The sequence below is a fragment of the Saccoglossus kowalevskii genome, chromosome 7 (assembly GCF_978046115.1).
Source record: "Saccoglossus kowalevskii chromosome 7, keSacKowa6.1, whole genome shotgun sequence".
Classification (NCBI taxonomy): Eukaryota; Metazoa; Hemichordata; class Enteropneusta; family Harrimaniidae; genus Saccoglossus; species Saccoglossus kowalevskii.
The window spans coordinates 19,994,572-20,017,540 of record NC_140647.1 but is presented as its reverse complement, the minus strand read 5'-3'; the positions used below and the strand labels follow the sequence as shown (position 1 = coordinate 20,017,540).

The following is a 22,969-nucleotide window of genomic DNA, read 5'->3' as shown; positions in this document are numbered from 1 at the left end:
GTAGTAGTCTCCGATCGGTACAAAGCTATATATACATAAAAACATTTTGAATGCAAGCGCATTTGTTTTAATAGCAATTTAGAGGGTCTGCTAGCGACCATTTTAGTGCTAGAAATGCACCGAAAAAAAGATTTCTACGATTCTAAAAACTGAAATTTGCGTGTATGGACGAGATTCATTCAACTTCGTTTATAGAATATCATGTGAATTGAATGCCGACTAGCCACTATTTTGTTGCATGAATGCTCTACCTAAGCCATATTTCTGACATGCCCGAATTAACAATTACATTCAAGCTTTATACATATAAAACACAGCTGAATATGTGACTTAATTTCAATGTCGTTTACTATTTCATGACGGCGACTGCTTGATGTTTGCGTTATATCATCAACCTGATGTATAATGTCACTACAAAGTATGATATTAACAAGAATATCATTCTTTTCAACAATAACGAAACATAACCCCTGGAGTCATTACATAATCGGTGTTCTTGGTAATTCCTTATTTCGTAAAAAATGTAGTTTTCAATTGCCTGTGCTTTCCTCCAACGATCATTTCATCGTGTAAAATCGCGTTTCATGATTAAAAAATACATACACGATTCTCGACGTTGATGAATAGTGCAGCACGTCCTTGAAACAAAAGTTTCATTTGAGCAGATCGAAACTAGAATACGTCATTATAACTAGACAATAACCATTTATAGTGTACTCTTGAGCATGTATTAAGCATTTATGTCGCCATTTAGTCCCAGATGACTGAATTGCTTTTCATACTGTATACATTTTCTCGAAGACCATCATAATCACCAAAATCTAACTTGATCGCATGCACAATTGCTAGTGATTGATTATATTTGACCCCCAATAAAACATAACATATGAGATTGAACAAATATCGCCGTAAAAACCGTACGATAAAAACTATTGATTCAACCGCACTATTATTACTTTTGTTCCCTGTGGCGAAACGTGTTTCATTTTCAATTTGACTATTATAAAAGACAATATTAAACATCAAATGCATTCAAGTGCAGACAATTCGTCACTCTGGTGTAAAAAAACACTGAATAGAGTGTATGGATTTGCACACTTCGTAAGAATCGATGCACATAACGCGATGATTAACATATTCACGATATTTGTCAGATTTCCGACCGTTCTAATTACAATATTACAATTATATTATTTCTAAAGCTGTTACTATTCAGAATATTTAGAATTTGTATTAAACAAATGGCGAAGACACGGCACGAATATCTAGTTCATATGTGTAACATTCAAAAATTATTCATCCACTTTTATACGTTATGGAGTGACATACAGTATAATTTCTTAATAATCATTTTTTACGAACACTTATTGCAATGAACCAATTTGAAGCGATAAATTCAAGGCACAGTTATTCAACACATGTACTTTACTGCGATGACATTATAACGCGTACAATTTGTTCAATACTCACTAAACACTTTCTATTAATTTGTTGCAATCCATCTATAACGATGTAGTTAAATGCATTTCGGTCGGCTGTTCACATATTTTACATACAATATACACTGTTACATTGTTAGTTTCAGTATATATTCTCACAAATTGGTGCAATTATCGGTTGGCATAAACTTTTAGACGAAGCCACACACAGGCTTGACAATCTCGTTCGTATTTGGTCTCATCTTCAGTTACTGTAGATCATTATCTGAAAAGATACTACGTGACTTGGGAAATGTTATCTTTACTCAGTAGTCAAGATTGATAAAGGGTCAAATATCAACCGTGTCTACAAAGTATAAGGGACGGTTGTACACTACGCTCAAGTCGTCGCCATAATGTCGATTATTACGGTAGGGGTTGCATTGTGTTAATACTAATGAACGCGCATGCAACTACAATCGTGCGTACGTAATAGTGTTAGAAATATACACCACTTACATATTGAGTTATTTGTTAATGCTAATCACGAATTATACATATATGTATATCTTAAATTAAATGATTGCTATGCTAGTGCCTAGTGCCTAAGCGCCTCGGTATTCAATGTGTTAATTTGGAAATACATATGTATACAAGTGAGACGAATTTAGATATAATTAACAAAAATCAAGAAATCAATGAATTGTTCAAATTCATTAGAAAATTTGAATAGAACCAACTGAAAAGAACTAATAAATGAATGAAAAAAGAAAATAAGCTTGTTAGGATTAAACGATATTAGGATAGAGTCCCGAATCATTAATATTTGAAGTCAAAATTTAGTATGGCGTAAAGTCATCAATATATTGTACAATGAGTTCGTCCTCGGATTCTCGTAGACGTTTTATTATCGCCGAAATAAATCTTCAATAGTCTCAAGCATCTCGAAGTAGGAAATGCAAGAGGGAGCCTGTGGCATCCCGAAGGACATACAATTGTGCTGGGATTTCCACTTTAATTAAGACGCAGTCAGTGACTGTCATGTCGCATTGCACATACGCGAGTAAATTGCTCGCATTCAGGTAGCGCTGCTTTCTTCACTGAAATATACAGTTTTCGTATGGATGACGCAATATATATGTACATCACGTTATACTTAACTGCGATGTAGCTGATCATACCTGCAGGGATGAATTATAAATCGCATAATCCATTATATCGGTATAATATCAAGGAGTGGTCTGGCACCACTTAAAAAGCATATCACGAGAATTTACGATATTTTATGTCAACAGATACAGACTTTATCCCCGGGAAGACGACAGATGGTTACAATGTTCTGTGATAGATGGAGATGCATAAATATTTCTCTCTGCGATTTCTGCTTACGTGTAATCCCCAGAAGAAGAATACATTAAGTAGCGACTACTCAATGATATTCTTTACATTTTAAAATGTAAACTGTAAAATCCCGTGTCTGTGTATCTCGATCTGACTGTCTGTATGTGTATGTTATGTATGTACGCCTGAGTGACTCTAAATGAAGAAATAAAGTAGTTGGTAAATGTAATAATGGTTGAAACGGTTTTACAGCACTCAGCAGATTTGTCTTTATTTATTTATGTTTTTCATTTAAATTGCTTTACATGCGTTACAGTAATGCATGTGTACATTCAAGAAGAACTTGATAAAAAGGTGCGCAAGGTTCAGTTATACAATATAAAAGTCAGCTTCCCGCGATGGTACATCAAATTAATATCTCAAGCAAAATTCGTGACATTTATAAACCTCATACATGAACAAATGAAATACAAGTACAATGATAGTCTGTAATCAAAGATTAAAGAAATAATTATGGACAGACAAGGGAACCCTAAACATACGTCCCCATATTGGACTTCGTCGACTGGAAACTAATACTAAAACTGTATCGCCATTTTGAATGAGTGTCGACTTCATACAGGGTTAGCACTTGCTGTTGAGCGTAGACTCGACTTCGAATCCAACAAGACATCATCAATACATCTGTCAATAACGGCATTGTTTGCTTTTGTTTTTATTGAAAATACATGTATGTGTTCCCGTTAATAACAAAACTTGGGGGCAAAAATGGTTATAAAACTAACTTCACAGTGCGACAGCCTACAACGCCGATACAAGCAGACGACGCACCGTACAACTCCGGAAATATAACATAAGTTTACGGCTATACAAATTAACAATATTGGGCAGAACACAAAGCAATAGAATAAATATTAACTATACTAGTGTATGCTATATACAACAGTTATTATTATACATCTGTTACCGTAACGCCATAAGTTACTGCGTGCCGTAATTGTGCGGTATTTTACGAGGCATTTTCATCCTACCATATTATGAAATGCGAATTCCAAATATGGAATGATTACGCGCGTAAGTGTCCTCTAATAATAAAAACAAACATGGCTGCCACCAGAGTTTGACCGGACTCCACGCAAAGATGTTTGCTGATTCTGTTATTGATATTGTATTTCGGATTCCCATTATGTATCCTTGGAAAGGAAATATGTGCGGGGGGGGGGGTTCGGTCGAACCCCCTAATTTTGGAAGTGAATAGATTTATTATCGTAGATTAGAACATAATAAAACAAACAGTATTAGTTAAAATAATTATCATCGTTTAAATCACTTGACTCAGTGAGGTAACTATCAGATTCAGCAGCTGATGTTAAATATTAAAACAACATTGAAACAATAATGTAATGGTACTAGTAGTCATTCTCTGAATGATGTGGTGGTCCTGAATAGGGCCGTTTGTCTTGTGCGAGTGTTCGCTCAGTTAGTAAAGTGTCACGGTGGGGATCAAACGGAATTGACACAACACGACACTGTACTTTCTTAGTTTGGTTCATTAGTTTTGTATTCTTAAATGATGGCATATATCCTGTTTTGTTTCAAGTGTATCAGCCAAATGTAGTCAACTTATTGTATTAGTACGTGTAGCCTGTATTATTGGACACTAGTGTATAGCTACGGATTCAACAGATCATTAAAAAAATGCCGAAGATTTATCATCACGAGTTGTATAGGTCGAAGAGCTCCTTGTAGCCAACAATTTACCCCCACGGTGTTTTTTCAGCACTGAAACTATGCGACGAATCATATTTTTCAAACATATTTTTTTACACGTTTTTTGTTTTGATGTCTTAGAACATTTACTATATTTTTAGTGAGTTCATAAAAAGGAGATGTAGTCATTGAAGTCTATTGAGACCGCTGCTAAACTGCCACTATATGTATATTATTTTACCGCTCTCTTAAAACAGATTTACAATGAACCAAAACATTTACATACTGTAAGAAACTTGGTAGTATGCCGTTGGTTAGTGCATTTAATTTGTTTGATGCAATCATTGTGCCAGCTATTTCTTATAGTAGCGATAAGGGGGTACGAAAATTCGGAAATCGAGAGGGTACAGACAACATTTTGCAGATATCTACTTAGCGTTAATAGTTGTACTAACAATGTAGCGATGTTGGATGAATGTGGATGGCTGCCATTATGCTGTCGTTATTTTAAGCGTTATATCTCATATTGGTTAAAATTAAAATAGCTGGAACCCCAAAAGATGTTATATCATGCTTAAACGATTATACAAAACCGGCAGACTTACTTGGAATACCCACATAAAAATCGCCTATTCAAATATGGTTTCGGCATTGTCTGGTTTGTAAAACAAGTTGGAGATACTGCAAATTTCATAGAGATATTTACTCAAACAATAAAAACAATTTGTCAGCAAGAATGCCATGCCTCAATTTCACAATCATCCAGGCTGTGTACTTTAGGAAAAATCAAAGTAGTAGTATAACCTGAGAGATTTATTGGCAAGCAATCATAGACTAAAATATATACTGACGAGTTTTCGCTGTTTTGGCCATTAACATAATGTTGAATTAGGTATACACACAAAAATATAGTTAGATCAATAAATTTTTAGTTTTTGCAGTGATATGCTTGAATTTAGCATGGTCGAAAATGGAGTTCACTTTGTTTTCATATGTCCATTTTAAATGATCTAAGGGTTGATCTTTTGTCAAATAATGCAATATGCAATTTTGCAAATACTGATAGTTTGGGCTTACTTCGTCGCTACACAAACAGCCACACTATATATCAACTAGTTCTGTATCTTTTAAAAGTTTAATCCAGCTTAACTTAGTACCATATGTTTACATGGATGTTGTATTGTCTTTTTATAAAACGTGCTATGCACTTTTCTACTCATTACATTTTTTACGATGGGCTGAGGCCATGTACAAAAATAAAATTACATAATACAAAATTGACTAAATACTAAATGAATAATTGTAGACAGATATCGACATGAAATCGTGTCACTTTTATGTGCGCTAACATCTGCGAAGAGCGAAAAAACTCGTGAGTAGCATTCTACCTTAAAATGCTTAGAAAATAATGCTAAGATACGTATAGTCTTGTCTTTTTTGTGTTCAACATTTTGCCGTAGTGGATCTAGGGTGTCGGTGCGTTTGTCTGTGGGTGGGGAATGGCTAAGAACCCCTTCTCTAAAATCATATGGTAAAATAGTTCAAAGACGTTATGTGAAATAACTTACCAACGTATCACAAAGTAAACCAATTGAATTTAAAAACGAGAATATAAAAATGTCTGTAACAGAGCTCATAGACACTTTTTTTAATATTATTCAATTCACACGTTTCACGTCAAATATATTTTTTTGTTTTCGAACCCCCTATTCAAAAGTGCTGGCTACGGGCCTGTGGAAGATAAGGAAATCACCGGTTTTAGTCGTCTATCTAATATGTATAATCTGTATAAGTGATTGCACTTCTTAAAACTGTGACCAATGTCTGATTGAAACCGGCTATTGATGCTGTTCATATGCAAATATTGCAGGCAAATGTTATACAGAGATTTTTCTGCCGAGGGAAGTTGCCGATTTAATTTTCGCAAACAAAAAGTAGAGGAAACGCGTGCTTAACGTGATATTGAACGGCTTCAGACATGCACGTGGGCTTATATGTCGTGCAATATATCCAAGATTATTACAGGAATACGTGATTCGTTGATATTAATAATGTAAAATATCATTATTTATAATGAATAGGAAACTAACGACGACGCGCTGGCTATTATGGTGGAATAACAGGGCAAGGACGGGGTGTACCCAATTATGCGAGATACACAGACGACGAGCCCATTATATAAGCGAGCTTCCCGTCTGAACCCTGTTATTTCATAATAATGTGCAGTGTGGGGTCTTTTATTTCAATTATAATACCTCGAAAATAAAATATACCTGTAGTGGTACTATGAGAAGAATGAAATCGACTGTGTGGACATGAGTCGATGACTCTCGAAAGCAACGATAATTACAAAACGATTTTTACAAATTGTTAAAAAAAACTTGGTTATTGCTGATTTACGAGCAATCTTCTCCTTGTCACGTGCATTCACCAATTACAATCCGAAGTTAGTGAACAGCATGTGGTATATATCGACTAATAGGGAAGCGTTATTGCATCGCACGGTATGATAAAATATACATAATATTCGTGATAAAAACAATACCATGGTTTATGGCTTATAACTGACTAAGTATAATTTTAAACACGCCTAAAAATCGTAATATGCGCAATCGGCCAGTATGACCAATCCAGTTATGATTGCCCTCGGAGATATGTACATGTTCATTAGCAGTAACAGATAGAACTAATATGAGTACAGGCAAATTACGAATTTTTAATCACGCAACATTCATTCTCATAGCGCCTTGTCACTTTAGGCAAACGCGCATATCACTACGCTACTTTTATGGTTTATGTAAGAATGTCAGACAACAGCCTTGTCTTCAGCTTGCATGACAGTAACTATTTTATCATGTTACCCGATTACAAGTAATAATATACACCAGTCATTGTAGCTACTACTGGTGGCGTGGAGAAAATTGTCCAGTCTTTAAGACAATAACCCAAATTATCCTAGGGTTATGCAACACTTATTTCAAGAATAAAACTGTAATCCAGTATTTTGCAATAAGTATACATTCAGTTTACAACTAACTCTTGAATCTGAGAGAACAGAAAATTGCAGAATGACAACAAGCTAACGATGTAGCACCGATGCCAGTATGCTGACTCGCAGCGTTGTGCATTATACACGAAATGTCAAAATCTGCAAGAAAAAAAAGCGTTCGTTTAAGACTGATAAATCGATGAATGATCTGTCACTAATCGAAGAGATATCAAATTACTTGATGCAGGTAATAACCCCCACTAAACTAGTCTTTGTCATGCACACTTTGCACTCAATTTTCACGAGGCAATGGTAACACATGACTGGATCGTAATTAGGCGGCTCGCAGTGTATTTCCGATGATACAATTTTCATATTTCACGTCACTTCTATTCATTGACAAGATTATCGCCGTACAGTGCACGTGAAATCAGACGTGCTTAGTGGAGATACATTGACAGCGTGATCTATATATGAGCATATTATTACGAAATGATTTTACCGTTTTCTTTCTGATAATGTTTTGTTTCCCGCAAATAGAAGTGAATAGATCATGAAGTATAGACCTCCTGTTGGAATTGCATTAGTATTTAAGATAATCAATAAATGTTATTGATTATCTTAAATACTAATGCAATTCCAACATTTAATGTAATGATGCTTCAATGTCATCGGTCTTCCTTAATTGCTTCGACTTTGTCTGAGTCTACGTTACCTATTCACTAAACGTGTCGGGACGCCTTTATACACAGTAGCGCTGCAAACACATCATACGCTAAGTAATATCCGTTTTATATATATTGAATCTGTGATATATATTTGTGTCTAACATCCTATAACGACAAAAATGCAATTATACAGTATCGGAAGACCAAACTATTAACGAGGGCTGGCATGAGATAATTGTTCACCAGGCGAAAGTCCGTTGGTCTCAGTGATGATGCTGAGATTATTCAACCAGCCCGGTAAACACGATCGACACATTAGACGAGGGCATCGGTTGTTATCATCTCACTACGGACGTAACACGTGCTTCGTAGTATGGTCGTCGCTTATACTGTTGAGAGAGGCGTCGACTAGAGAGATCTAATTCACAGTCGTATTGATGTGTACGCGTTAGTGTGTTCGCCTCGCATCACGACCAGAGCAGGAGTTACTGTGTTCACTCGCTATGATGCGTGACAAACACGTTAACCAATGTACCCAGATTATGTGTTGACGTCATATCATATCTGGAAGATCAACTAAAAATAAAAGAATATCAAATTATCACGATTGTGTAGAGAATGTTACTTTCCAATTTCAATATTATGGACAGAAACCATTTTAATACACGAATTGAACCACGTGGATATCCTAAGATTGAGCTGACAAATTGAAAAAAAAACGAAGGGGTACACATTATTCGACTGACTTGATACCTTGGCAAAGAATAACACAATAAGAAGATTCACGATCTCCATCAAGCTAGTCTTGCTATTTGAATGTAACACCCACCTCATTTCCACACAGTAAATACAACGTCGATGGTTTACACTGCATTCTATTGGTTGTGTATGAAGCGTTCATACAGTCGTATATTTTCCAAGCCAATGCATCGTTAAGAATTGAAACGTTTCCCCCTGATGCCACCGTCAAGTATTATACACAAGGGGGTACTCATTAGTACGCATGTTAGTATCGTCACTATTAATGCGTGAACATTGTCGGTTACGTGAAAAACCTTGATTTAGAATTGGGAGCCCAGAGTAACAGGTCGCTAATATATACCCGGCTTGCAACTTAGATACGTGTATCTAGTTAAAACATTGTACGAGTCCCTTTAAATCTATCTATGTGTCCAAAGTTCATTAGTATACATCGATTATATGCACGTATACCGTGTTATGATTGATGGCATTGTCAGTATTCTTATGATCAAGTTGAATAGCGACGATTTTAGGATATTAGGTGAAACAAATCTATCAATCAAGTACATGCATGCATACAAGTGACATTTATTATTTAGGTATTTATGATTTATCATCGCTGTGTTGCGTATTATAGATTGATGCCGACTTCTATAAAGTAAAAAGTCAATATAGATACCGCAAGAGACATCATACGCTTAACTGCGATGTGATGACTCGAGAGAATACAAAAATTCAATCACATCAACGTTGGTCCTGAAACATTATTCCAGTCGTAGTTATTTAGTGAAAAAAAGAAGTTGACGTCACCGGCGAATAAACCAGAACACCATAATTTGTAACACAAATGGGATTTTATTCAATACAGTTCATTTCTATACATTGCATTACTATATTTTTGTATGACTGTGTAAAAAAAACAAGCAGCTGATACAATGTCAATTTAGTGCTGAAATTCGATTCTATGTTCTTAGGATCGTGTCCGCCGCTGTAGATCGATCTATATCCTTCATTAAACCAACCAATCAGCATTGTGGAAACAGACAACGTTTGTGTCTAGGGGCTATGTCATGCAGTCTGGGTGAATAGATAGTTGCGTAATTGAATAGTGTAGATAATATTTCTCCTCCACATCAATAACTTTTTCAGGTAACTAATAAAATCCTTAGAGTATATTATCCCTCAGCTGCATTTTACAATTTAAGAATTCATGTCATGCACTATAACGAGTTCATGTAGTATGAATGTAATAGCAACTACCGAATTAAGACAAAAGTGCAAATCAATTAAGTTCATTATTTTTATTTTGACAAAACATTTTTAAATGATTTTTTGCATGATCTGTCAGGCATCTATGTCAAAGGAGCTTATTTTATTTCTCAATTTTTTAATTTCCCGCTTATCTCTTGGGTATATGTATAGAAATATCTGGAAACCGCTGTATAGCGGTATGCTTCTGTAACAATAATACGTCGAATGTACACAAACCATTAATACATTGGATGACTGGAAACAGACTTTGATGAATACTGCCACAAAGAAAAAAAAGATGACCTCATAAACGATATAAGTATCATTCCATATTTCGGGAACTGATTGGAATTCATTTATAAAGCCTTCTTTTAGGCCACTGAACCATGATTATCTACTCTACAAATAGTGGTGTTCATTTCACTTTTTTGCATTGCGAGGCGAGACGTATGGGCAGCACTCGGGGGTTCTAACATTTCGCTAACTGATATTGCAATCTCTTTAAAGCTATAAGTTAAAATACTATAGGGAATTTAAATCTAATCTTTATGAAAATAAGCATCTCTGAAGGTTCTTTACGGAGAGTTTCCTTTGCATTGCATTACAGTACTGCTTACTAGTCTAAAAGAGAAATGCTAGTCATTTATATTTAAATAGAGTTGTATCTTTCTACATTTGTTGGGTCATGGCTGTGTTTTTTATTCAAATCCGGGTGTTGCAAAATGCAACTGAAAAACAGATTGGAAATGTTATCAAAAATGAAAACATCTGATGGAATATATCAAAGTATTTAACACCTATTTACAAGAAATTGTTGGAAGTATCATTTTGTTTTATATAATAATAAAACATCATAAGAAACCATTAAAACTAGAAATACTGATTTCGTCAAATTGAGGTTTACCTAAGTTACCCAATTATCAACGCAATCAAACTTTCAGTTGTCAAGACGAATTCGAAAATATATATACGTTTTTGAAAAAATTACAAAAATAAAGATTAAAATATCAATGATTCCCACACGAAATGATCAAACCTGACAGAGGTCCACTCGAAGTATTCACATATAGAAAAAAAAACTAGCAATATGGTTAGTGGTTTTCAAGATAGGAAATATCGTTTTTCCACTAAAAAAAGCAAAGATATTAGGCAAAATATAAAAAATGTATGTGTATTATTATTTTGTGTAAAATAATGGAATATATGATACTCACTCACTAGATAGGATATATGAGGATAAATACTGGTATTACAATTCATCTTATTACTGTCTGAGAAGTAAATTACTATAAATTATATATGGTTTAACAAAATATATCTTTCCACGAAACAAATAACACATTTTATCTTATTAATGTATCAGAACCAAAAAGATACGGAATATAATCCGATAACTATCAAGCCGCTTATCAATGTCGGAGAATGAAATTTGTTGTCAGCAAGATAACTAACAGGGAAACAATGTCCCCCAACACGCGATGCTAGACTTAGAACCCCCTGTGGCCGCTTGAGAGCACGGAGTAATTTCCGAAATTGTACGTTTGTCGGAAGTCTCAGCATGGAACGGATTTTTGCATGACAAAAGATCCGTATTGTGACATTATTAACATGCAAAAATTCAATATCGGCTGCGCCATGTATATACTTATATAAAAAGAATTACATCAGTCGAGTTATTAAATTGAAGACGTTCATTTCTGGCTCCACTCGAAAGATTATCTCTTTTAAGATAATTTTATATTTATCTCACAATTCCTTTACCGCCGTTTGTATTTCTATAATCCCCCTTCTGTGTATATCACATACGTCTGTCAACGTGCCAAAACAGCGAAGAATGAAATGCGTTTTATTGTAGTATATATTACGAAATCGCGACTGCTAAGTCCGTCAATTGCGATCCCTACTCTGCTATTACAATTGATTTAATCGATTTATTTATTTTTTGTTCAAACATCATATATATCATCTGTCTCAATGTCCTCTACGTCTTGCTCTATAAATAGATCATAGTATCACGACAGACGTAAGCATCCCTAATAAAAGAAATTATGTCACCTACTTCAACCACGGAAAACATTTATAACTTGGAATGCGGAAACACGCCATGCCTAGATCCGTGTCGATGGACGACGAGTAAATCTACGAGTCACCTGTAAAGCGGATTTTATTACACAATGTAATATATATCCGTCTGAATACAGCAAGAATATTAATCACGCCTGTATAACAGGGATACAATATACGTCGTGGGTTAAACCTGGTATATTTCAATAAACACATGTACAAGTTGATTACGTCATTTCTGTTTAACTGTGACAAATCATCGTTGTGTAATGGGGTGACATTATATTAAACAAATGTTCATCGACTCGTGATTGACAAGCTGTGAAAAATGCCTGAGATTACACACACACACCCAAACCGCCGACATCATGCGGCAATGTAAATGAACGATATAGTGGAACCAGTAAACCATTAGAGAAACTATTTTCTTCATACAAACACATTTACTGCAAGTAAAACAAATAATTCCCACGACCTGGGTGACATTAAATGCAACTGAGGCATGTATGTGGCGTGGGCGGATGTTGATGATTGGACTATACAAATAGAGTAGTGAATGTGTCTCTGGTAGTGAATTAGTTCAATGTAGTTAGCAGCATATATACCCGATGCTAGGAATTATCTACAACTGATAACATAATTTATATCTTAGTTAAATTCTAGAACAACATTAATACTTTGAGGTAACCATATAAAAAATAGAATAGATACGCAGAAGCTATCAGATTAGGTATTAGGAACAAAAAGGCAGCATGAGGTATTCATTTATGTCTGTTTAATGGGAAAACACACATGGACATTCACCGCGTGCAAGTTCACCAGTCTATGGGGGTGAATAATGGCCTGAAGCACGTTCTTACTCGGTGTATGCGGTGATGCAAGGCACGAATGCACCGCAATGTAGTATTCGATACACATCTATATTTCGGATGACGCCATAGGGTAATACGGATTTAAAGAAAGGTTATTCCGATTCTGCTACGATGTCACTCGAACATGCTGTTATATATAGTGCAGAGCTGAGTATTTATAGTATAGCCTTGAACATGCACGCTTGCTTCTCTTGGTAATTAATGTGTGTAGTGTATAGTGCTTTCCCAAAATCACAATTAAACTCGGGTGAAACAGGAATTTGTTTGATGAAACATCCGGTAAATATCGTACAAGAATATACACGACAAATAGACATTTCTAGAAATACTAATGCAAATGCGTGAGTTAGTGAAAGAACTGGTTTATGTTTGTATTGGGCGGTTTTCCCAATGGCCTGATATATTCGCAAAACTAAATTTTGCATATATTTTGTAGGTTGTGTTCGATGTATGAAGTATTATATTCCGAATGCAATAATAGCAATATTCACAAGCTGGCCGATTATTTTCGTAAATTCGCTGTGTGTACTTTCCTTATAAATGTATATGAATACTAAGTTCAGCTGGGAGTACAACTTTACAATGCGCGCATGCGATCACCGTCGAAATTCTCCGTGCACAGATATCAAAGTTACATACTCTTATCTTAATGTTTGGTTGAATGACACACAATATATAGTCCATTGCTCATTGACTGGAATATAATTTCATACATTCATTTTTTTCAGCAAAAACATATATGCAATTCACTAATAACAAATACAATAGAGTTTGATTTACGCGGTTCCACTAAATGCACTTACAAATTGCAAAGTGCATTCCACTTGCAAAATGAAATTTACATTACACGCCCATGTGCTAATAGACACTGTGTGATTAGAAGTTACATGATGAGATGAAGTTTGATATTTTTCAAGTAAGGCACTTTTTACATTTCCCATATTTTATATCCAATAATGAAACCTGCCCAGAAACTGTCAATAAAGGTTACAATTATTTCAACATTTTATATACCTCTTACCACCCCTAAAGTAATCAGTCTGAATAAACAGACATAAATTGAAAACCCTGTGTGTGTCACGAATTAAACTTATAGCAAAGCTCAAAACCAAATGGTCGGGTTATTTGACATTGTTTTGCCTGAAAAAACAGTCCGTACAAATATACACAAATATAAGGTAATCCGATACACCTTGTGCCACAACATAAAATTAACCACAAAGACACAACATTATACAACATTATTATTGTAGTTCGTCATGATCAGAAAACGGTCTAAACAAATTATTTTAGAAAGAAAGAGAAACAAACAGATTTAGCTTCAAATGCGGTCGAAAAAAATTACCAGTTAATTTCTGGTTGTCAACTATTTTAGACCAGTTAGGAAAAACGAACATAAAAAACAAAGAGCAGCAACCACATTACTAAAATATAAACATGAAATTGAACTCGCAACTCGGCAAATATCCCCAACACTGTAAGATGATGGCTCCCTGTTACGCAACATCGCACATCCTAAATGATACAATCCGATTACTGCTGGATATAATAATGAACTGGTAAATAATGAACGATGAACATATCTAAACGTGTTCATTGTATTTATATGATAGGGTCAGTTTACATTTCAAGATTCTAATGAATTGGTCAAAGAGTATACCTCGCTACGTGTTAACCACCCTATATATATATATATAATAGTAAACTGACGTAGACGTTCACCATACGTGACGTAACTGTCAGAAAGCATATACATCAATGAATGATTCGTATACCAGGTCCTGTCAGTCACAAGGACTAACATGAGATCTGTCTCTCCTCATTTCCCGGGTATCATTGGTATTTAATCTATTATTTACGTCGGCATTGTAGAATTATGGCGTGTTCTGATTAGTATTTGCGCGAACTAGATCACTTCGAATCACTAAATTCTGACAACATTTAGCCGTATGAAGTAACATATTGCTAGTCGTGTTGTGACAATGACAGCGTTGCTACGAGTGTACATCTCAGTCCCCAATTATTTGTTAATATAAAGTGAACCTAACTATGCAGTTGTGATTTGTGAACAAATGCACGTTCATTGAGTATATATATATATATATCACAGTCGAAGCAGACTCACAGGGCGTAAAGTGATTACTCTATCACACTTTACACTTAACGTTGCATTTCTGCGAAAGGTCAATGGGAAGAGTGGAAAGTGGATAAATTATTCAAAGCGTAAATCTTTTGCAACTTCAAGTAGTGCACGTCAGCTTCAATGTTTCAATCCTAATTCTTCAGTCATTGTTCAATCCTGTCAATGATAATCCATTTAAGTACATATCTGAACTACATTTAACACTATCCCAAGAAGAAAACACTTTGATTTAAAACAAGATTGCGAATGTATAAATAGACTCGGTATTTTTGATAAGTTAAACCCCATTTTCAGTACGTGTCTTTACTTTTTAATAAAATAAAGAACGATAACTCATAGCATATGATATCTCCTATCCAGGGACGCCACGTTTCACAAATACTGATATGTTATAATGATCTTAGTAACGATATCTTTAATATAGAATCATTTGTTAGTGAAAGCATGACATCTGCCAGATGTTATACTTGTATGAAAGAATTATAATTTCATCCTACAAAGCTTGGATTTATTAATAAAAAAACATAAGCATAATTAAATTGACTCAATTAGTGATTCAAGAGTGGCCTGAATATTTAAAACAGAAATCGACCATTGATATGACGCAACGAAGAAGGTATTTTGTTATGAAATGTGACAGGAATGTTCTCATTAAATTGGGTCAGAATAAACATAATAAACATAACTGTCGGCGACAGTCGTTAATGATACGCTTCAGTATTGAGTTCTATGAAGCAAAAATAGAAGCAGGCCTACTGGATAGTTATTTCGTGACAATACAATGGATTCGCCAAATCTAGTTTCTCGTATACTAGCAAATTGTGCCGTGACTAAATGCTCGTCAACAGCTCATTCTACTCACTTTGAAGGGTAGGTATATTTACAAAGATATGGATTGAAGAAAAAACAAGGTTGGACGTGCATTCGGAGCAGGCATTCTTTTTGTGTACTAACTAACAATGTATGTATATTAATGTAACAGTTGTTCATATAACCATGCCTTATTCGCGTATACAGTGTTGAGACGTGTTAATATGCCTACGGTATATTGGTAACTCTCAGTCATTTCAACATATTTGCAGTGACGTGATGACAGTAATGATGACCGATAATTGTGAGACCTTTTGCTGTGTGGTTGCATCATTACATTCTAAGTCATAATACATATGTCATTCTTATCAGATTCCGATCTGACATTCAAACCATGCTCTATTCTTACAGTATTCTCTTGTTTATACAGCCTGTGATAACTAATCTATCGAATTACTCTTTCACTAGGTGTAATATATAAACCCCATTGGTAACCGTAATGATGATGTCATTATCACGCAATATCATCCCATAATTCATGTGTGTTCACTCACGTAGTTAAATATTTGGTGCCAGATATCAAGAGGCTTGAATACAAATTAAACACATAATTGTTAGTTACGTTCCGGGTAACCTTTCAATGTTTTATATTTATAATACGTCTTCTTTATTTGAAATTATATTCCTTATTGGCGTTTCCGTCATAGTTATACATTTGTGTATACTCCCAGGAAGTTTCCTTTTAGGTTAGAGTCAGTAGACACTAGAGATAATCGCAAGAGTTTTGTGTAAATCCGAGCCGATGGCGAGGATTGACGCTACCCTAGTGGTAATCGCGAGTGTCTATTGACGTAAACCTACAAAAAATATTAGATATTAATCGCATGCATAATTTACATCAGAAAAAGTAAAACATTGGACTGTTGAAAGTGAAACTCTTGCTGAAATAATACCGAATACGAATATATCATTGCGCGCGCCTAATATGCTAATTTTGTAAACGGTGTTCTATTTCAGGCGAACGCGAACGCGATGGCAAATTTATTTTTCCGATTTTTGCTTAAATTCGCTAGGATTTTTAGAAAATGTTCAACAAATGTTTTGAAGCAATTGAATAATAATGCAGAAAATAAATACATCACCTTGCCAGTATTAATTTTTTTACCGCAGCCTGCTGATATCGGGCCTCACATGCACCGAAAGCACCGGACAAGCTCCAGGTAGCGCGAACAATTAAAAATAATCTGCAGGATATGATGTCATATTATGTGATATGATATTTCGATCACGTCACACTGTGGAGACAAGCAAGTTATGCGCGCTTATTTACTACATTGGCTGCAGATGTCTGTTACATCGTTTAGATTGCCAGGTTTGGTACATACATCAGTCGATATAACACATGCCTTATAGCACACAATTGTATATAGTGTGAACAGGGTTAGGGCTTCTAGAATTAACAAATTTATAATGACGTGATATATAAAAACAAAACTAACTACATCCCTTATTTGTCACTCATTTCATATTTATGTGATGTGACACATACCATACAGAACAGATAGTTAGTATATACTTTGCGTTAATGCAGAATGTAATAAACTCCTGATATCACCGAGTATCCGGAACGCCCTTTTTTCTCAGCAGGAATACTATACAGACTGTCATGACCAAACGTTAGGCCTTGACGAATAAACAAGGAGGCGTTAATTTTCTTCGATCGTTAAAAGCGCCAAGCCCCCAACAAATTGTAGATTAAATAGTTAGATGGCCGCATACCACTGATCGGTCGTTTTTTTGTTTAGCGTGACTTCTACATGAGACTGCCCAGTGTGATAATTACCGGTGCGTCGCCACTAACAGTTATTCATGTCCCGCTCCCCGTGTAGTAGGTTGTTAACAGTATATCACAGAGAGCGATATAATGAAGGAAACACCGTGTCTGCTTCAAACTATTATCCCAGAATAGTCGGTCAGAATTTAGCAAATAATAACCACAGCAACAGAAACGCAATGAAGCCTTATGGGCGATCAACTTAAAAGTACAAATAAGATCTAATTGAAAATCCGGCATTTTGTATATTTTAGACACTAGATGTATTGTAAAAAATACTGTTAGTATATATATATTGTTGCCGACCACATACGTATAGATATATATATATATGTGCATAGCTAGTAGCAACATATAGATAATTGGAAATATTGGCTTGAATACTGGCAGATTTATTATCAAATCTACAATATGAAAGATATGCGACGATAACTAATTTGCATGATGTATATCAGAATAAAAACGCTGTATAAAAAACGATATTAAGTATATTATGTAAGTAGTTTGTTATTGTACTCTTGAGTTCAATTTGTGTGTAGGGAATTCTGTAGGGCAATATTTACTCAGATAGTTTAAATGTATATTAACCATTTTGATACGAATTTGACAGTTTGATGCCCATTTATAGCATTTGAATATTTCATTAATTAATAATGAAAGACGATATATGGGGTTTCGTTTGAGCATTCATTAATTTATGCCATGTTTTATGGTGTATAAATAATATCCTTCTGTCATTTTGCAATTATTTAGAACGAATATGGACGTTAATGTTTCATGATACCTAGATACTGGGAAATGTGGGTTATTCTTCAATAGTCATAATATGTTGAATGAAATGTAGTTAAATTGTATAAAATATTACATATGAATAAAGGAATATTCATTTTATTCTGCTTGTTGTTTTGTGAAATATTGTAAATTAAGATATTGGTACATACAATTAAATTAAAAAGCATATGCTCGAAAGGAACAACAAAACACGACAAATCCATACTGCACCATCGTCGTAAAACCCCGACCAATTTGCGGCATATGCTGGTTACCACAATAAAGACTTGGTAAAATGCGTCTACGCTGTAGTGTTGCAAAAGTACCAATCAGTGTGCTTACTTTTCATTATAGGAAACCGATCAATCTACATCATGACGTTTTCATGACGTTTATTCATGGATATTCAATTCATAGCCCATGTCAGCGTATATATGTTTAGAGCCGCGTAGCAGCAACCAGTTAAATATAATTTTGAACATGGATGTGTAAATTTGTATCTAATGCATAGACCTTTTTGATTTAAAAATGGTTCTAGCAAGTTCTACGCAAGACGCGGTCATTTCTACTGTCTAAGCCAATCTTCAACAACCCAATTTGAACTTTAAACCTGAACACCCATAGGGGAATGCACATTGTTTACGCTTTTCCTGCAATGTTAGCATAGTTTAGAATAACATAGTGCGTTTATACATGCTGCATATAATGAACGATGATTTATATAGCAAACAGAAAATATCGACGAAGTGTTGAGCTAATGCATATATCTACACTCAACAAGAAATTAAAGACTATTCTATGACTTACTGCCAAATATACGTCTTGTCCAGAAATGTCAAACCCGAGGAAAAAGAATATGTAGCAAATTCTCGTTAAATACTTTACTATTTTATTTCACAAATGCGTCATCTTCGGTAACAAATTACCCGCTGAACTGTTCTGTGAGTGAAACCTTCGACTATGTGGAAATACAGTTAGCCGAATACATGGAAATTTTAACTATATTTAGTTATCCCCTCGCGGGCATCTGCTAAAACGTCTTCAAAATCTTACTCAAATGACATTTTGGGCGAACTGTCATGTGTAGACCAGGTGATTTGTTCATAATTGAATGATTCTGTCACAGGCCATTATAATGACATATGACCCTGTAATGTTAAACAAATACTCTTTGCGTGAACAGCTGAAATAGCACAATATAGGTCCTGAGTAAAAGTCAAACTTTACTTTAAATTGAAAGGTTTACTAAAAGCAAATCTACGACACTTAAACCATTGTGTTTACAACGTGATTGTAACTTCGACTAATACACTTTACGTCCATTCAGTTTGTTTAGAATCATCTACGTCCATCATCGCACCACTGTGGGTGACAAATGCAGACAGAACGCATGTGTGTGTGAAACACTAAACGCCGTGTATGCACACACGTAACTCCATTATCCGGGAGTAATTTAATTTGGTCACATAAACAAGATTTGTACTTCCCTGCAGAAGATTCTAAGAATCCTTAACAAGCTTACTGGGCATGTGCTGTGCATATGGAGAATTAGGGCTACGGGGGAAACAACACATAATGCTCGTAATGATTCCATTAAGGGTTTGGTGATACAACAAATCGTTTATAATCAAAAAAAAAGAAGAATATAGGGAATGTATCTGTATATATAATGTATGTTTTAAAGAACCATTGCATTATATATTCAAATAAGTCCTTATTTGTTACGGATGAAAACGTAACTAAATACCATGATTAAAATAATTCATCATAAATTGCAGACGGAAATTATTATGACGACGATTTTCCAAGGTAACACGTACGCATAATTACTGTTTCTTTTAATTTGTGACTATAATTAGTACATTTCAATAAATCTGTTCAGTCGCACTTTTATATCCATATTAGAGTATGTGATTAGCCCAATATAACAAGACAGTGTGTCGTTAGTGCAGCAAGGCGGCTACTCAAGAGCTATAGTCGTAATGACTTGTAAGATACAAATACGAGAAGGTCATTGCAAATCAGACCTAATTTGTCAGGACAAAATTAATGCATTATATGGTAATGTGTTTATTTCAATATATGGTTCATATGCTTACGATCAGAAAAAAATCAAAATCTTCTTAAACTAGTTGGTGTCTGAATATAATTTATAAATCAACAGGAGCTATATTCATGGCAACTTTTGTTTTGTTAAAACGTACCTTAGTGTCGTATGTTTGCATACGTAGTCGATAACCGGTGAGAATTGCTGAGTTATTATTGATATGTTGTAGTGCTAGATCGATTGCCGGTTTAACACCCCATGCGATTCGACTTTCACTTCCTTCTGATGTGAATGGAAACAGAGCAGCGAAGTGCAAATCGTTTATCTCGGTGTCGTTGCTAGCCAATGAAACTCCTAGATACAGTGATGTCAGCGTTACAAGAATGGTTTGCAGTGGTCCTGCACAATAGCCCATGATTGGAACACTAAGTAACGATATCCTAAGAATGGATTGACGAGAACGACGCTATGCATACGTCCAATGCCTTTGATCCCCGCTACCGTTTCACTCTCAAATGCACAAACTGTTCTGTGAATGGACAACATACATATATGTGATCAGTATAGTCGCGTTGACAACTAAAGCATCATGGGAGAAATCAAGCATTGTATCCACTCTTCAATATTCATGAGGCGAGATTCTACTAATGTGATCTCATCCCGTGCATCGTAACCATCCTCGTGTATTGACTGCGCCCTGACTAACTAACGCATTCGCCGAACTCCACAGTGAAACCGCACCGCGAATGCTTTGTCATGGCATCGTTGTAAGGCCGGTCGGTCCAGGATTGATGCGATAATTGGTGATACACTGTCGTACAGATATTTACAGTATAGGAATACGATCATTTATTTTAACCTCGAGATATATTGATTGTTCAAAACATGTAACTACATTGTACACGTATCACATTTTATCGAGACATATCGCGCAGCCACGGAAACGGCTGTTTCAGCGCCATATTCGCTAAACCAGCTAGCATTGTCTTATTCTGGTCGTTTACATGATGTAGTATGATACATGTAGCAAAGAGAGAATGAAGGCGACGAAGCGGTATTTTTGGTTTATTCATTTGGAGACGTGCTGGTCAACGTACATCGAATCATGTATGGTATTTTTTTAATAAGGTAGCATGTAATACAACTGACAATACCATCGGGTAATATATTGGTAAATTGTCATACAGAGAATTCAGACAGTGTATTTTACAACCACTAAATATGTTCCCTATCGAGATTTCCTTATTTGTTTACGCCACGTGTTTTTTGTGTATTTTTTGGGTTTTTTTGTTCCAAATTATTATTTTAATGTGTCAAGACGCTAATTCCCACATGGTTTACGCGCACAAACGTGTTAGATTATTTATTTTAACGTAATTCATAATTTACAAATGTATGCATATAACGCGTGTTTCAGCAGATATTCATTAGCAGAGATCCCATAATCCTGCGCGAATTTAAGAAACGATAAATGTTCCACGCGCAATGTGACATGATAATTAGCGCTATCACCTCATATATCTCAGCACATTACAGTACACAAATACGACATGTCCATTTCAATTTTTGAAAACTGTTTTTATAAACAACATCAACGAACTTTTATCACCTATGAACATATGCCACGTGTCTGTATAGAGATGACTGATGCCATATATCACAATTCAATGTGTAAATATTACATGGGGGTAATTTTAGCTTATTTTCAATGTGACTCAATTTTCAAAAAATGAACAATACACGCATAAATTGCAAATTGTATTGCAATATACTCAATTAATTTTAAATTGAAAACTCATTAAAATACACATCTGTTGCAAATTTAAATTAAGTGGATTCCAGGCACTAATAATATTACATATTACATATTACAAAGACCTTGGGAATACGTCTGTCTCATAAAAAATGCCATTATATTGACAACGTGTTTTTTTCCTATTAAATTTGCAAGGTGAATCAATAACATGTATTATTTTTTCATCATATTTCCTGGAAACAATTAACATTTTAATCACGGAAATTACTTTATAATGCGAGGTCATTTAATATGACCTCAAATGTTGCTTAATTCATCATACTTTTTTGTATAATTACCCTGCTTCCTCAAACCGTTAAGCTTATCTGACGTTTGATTGAGGATTTGTATTCTCATGGCAGAGATTGATGTTGATTCAGAGCATACATCATGGTGGAATCATGTTTTTGTATGTCCTCTGTAATCACATATAATATATAAATAACTAGCAAGCCGTGTTGCATTCCAATGTACCAGGAACGGGTCACAAAATGGTGATCATATTTTTATGTGCA

The 22,969-nt window shown here is 35.0% G+C and overlaps 1 protein-coding gene across 1 annotated transcript in view; it reads right to left on the bottom strand.

Annotated features, from left to right (window-relative positions):
• Window positions 1-21,074, bottom strand: part of LOC102801432 (gamma-aminobutyric acid type B receptor subunit 2-like) — a 39,320-nt gene extending 18,246 nt beyond the window's left edge. The window contains exon 1 of the mRNA XM_085501843.1: window positions 20,817-21,074. Coding sequence (XP_085357969.1) covers window positions 20,817-21,074 — 258 coding nt within the window. The remainder of the gene's footprint in view (window positions 1-20,816) is intronic.
• Window positions 21,075-22,969: the final 1,895 nt, after the last annotated feature.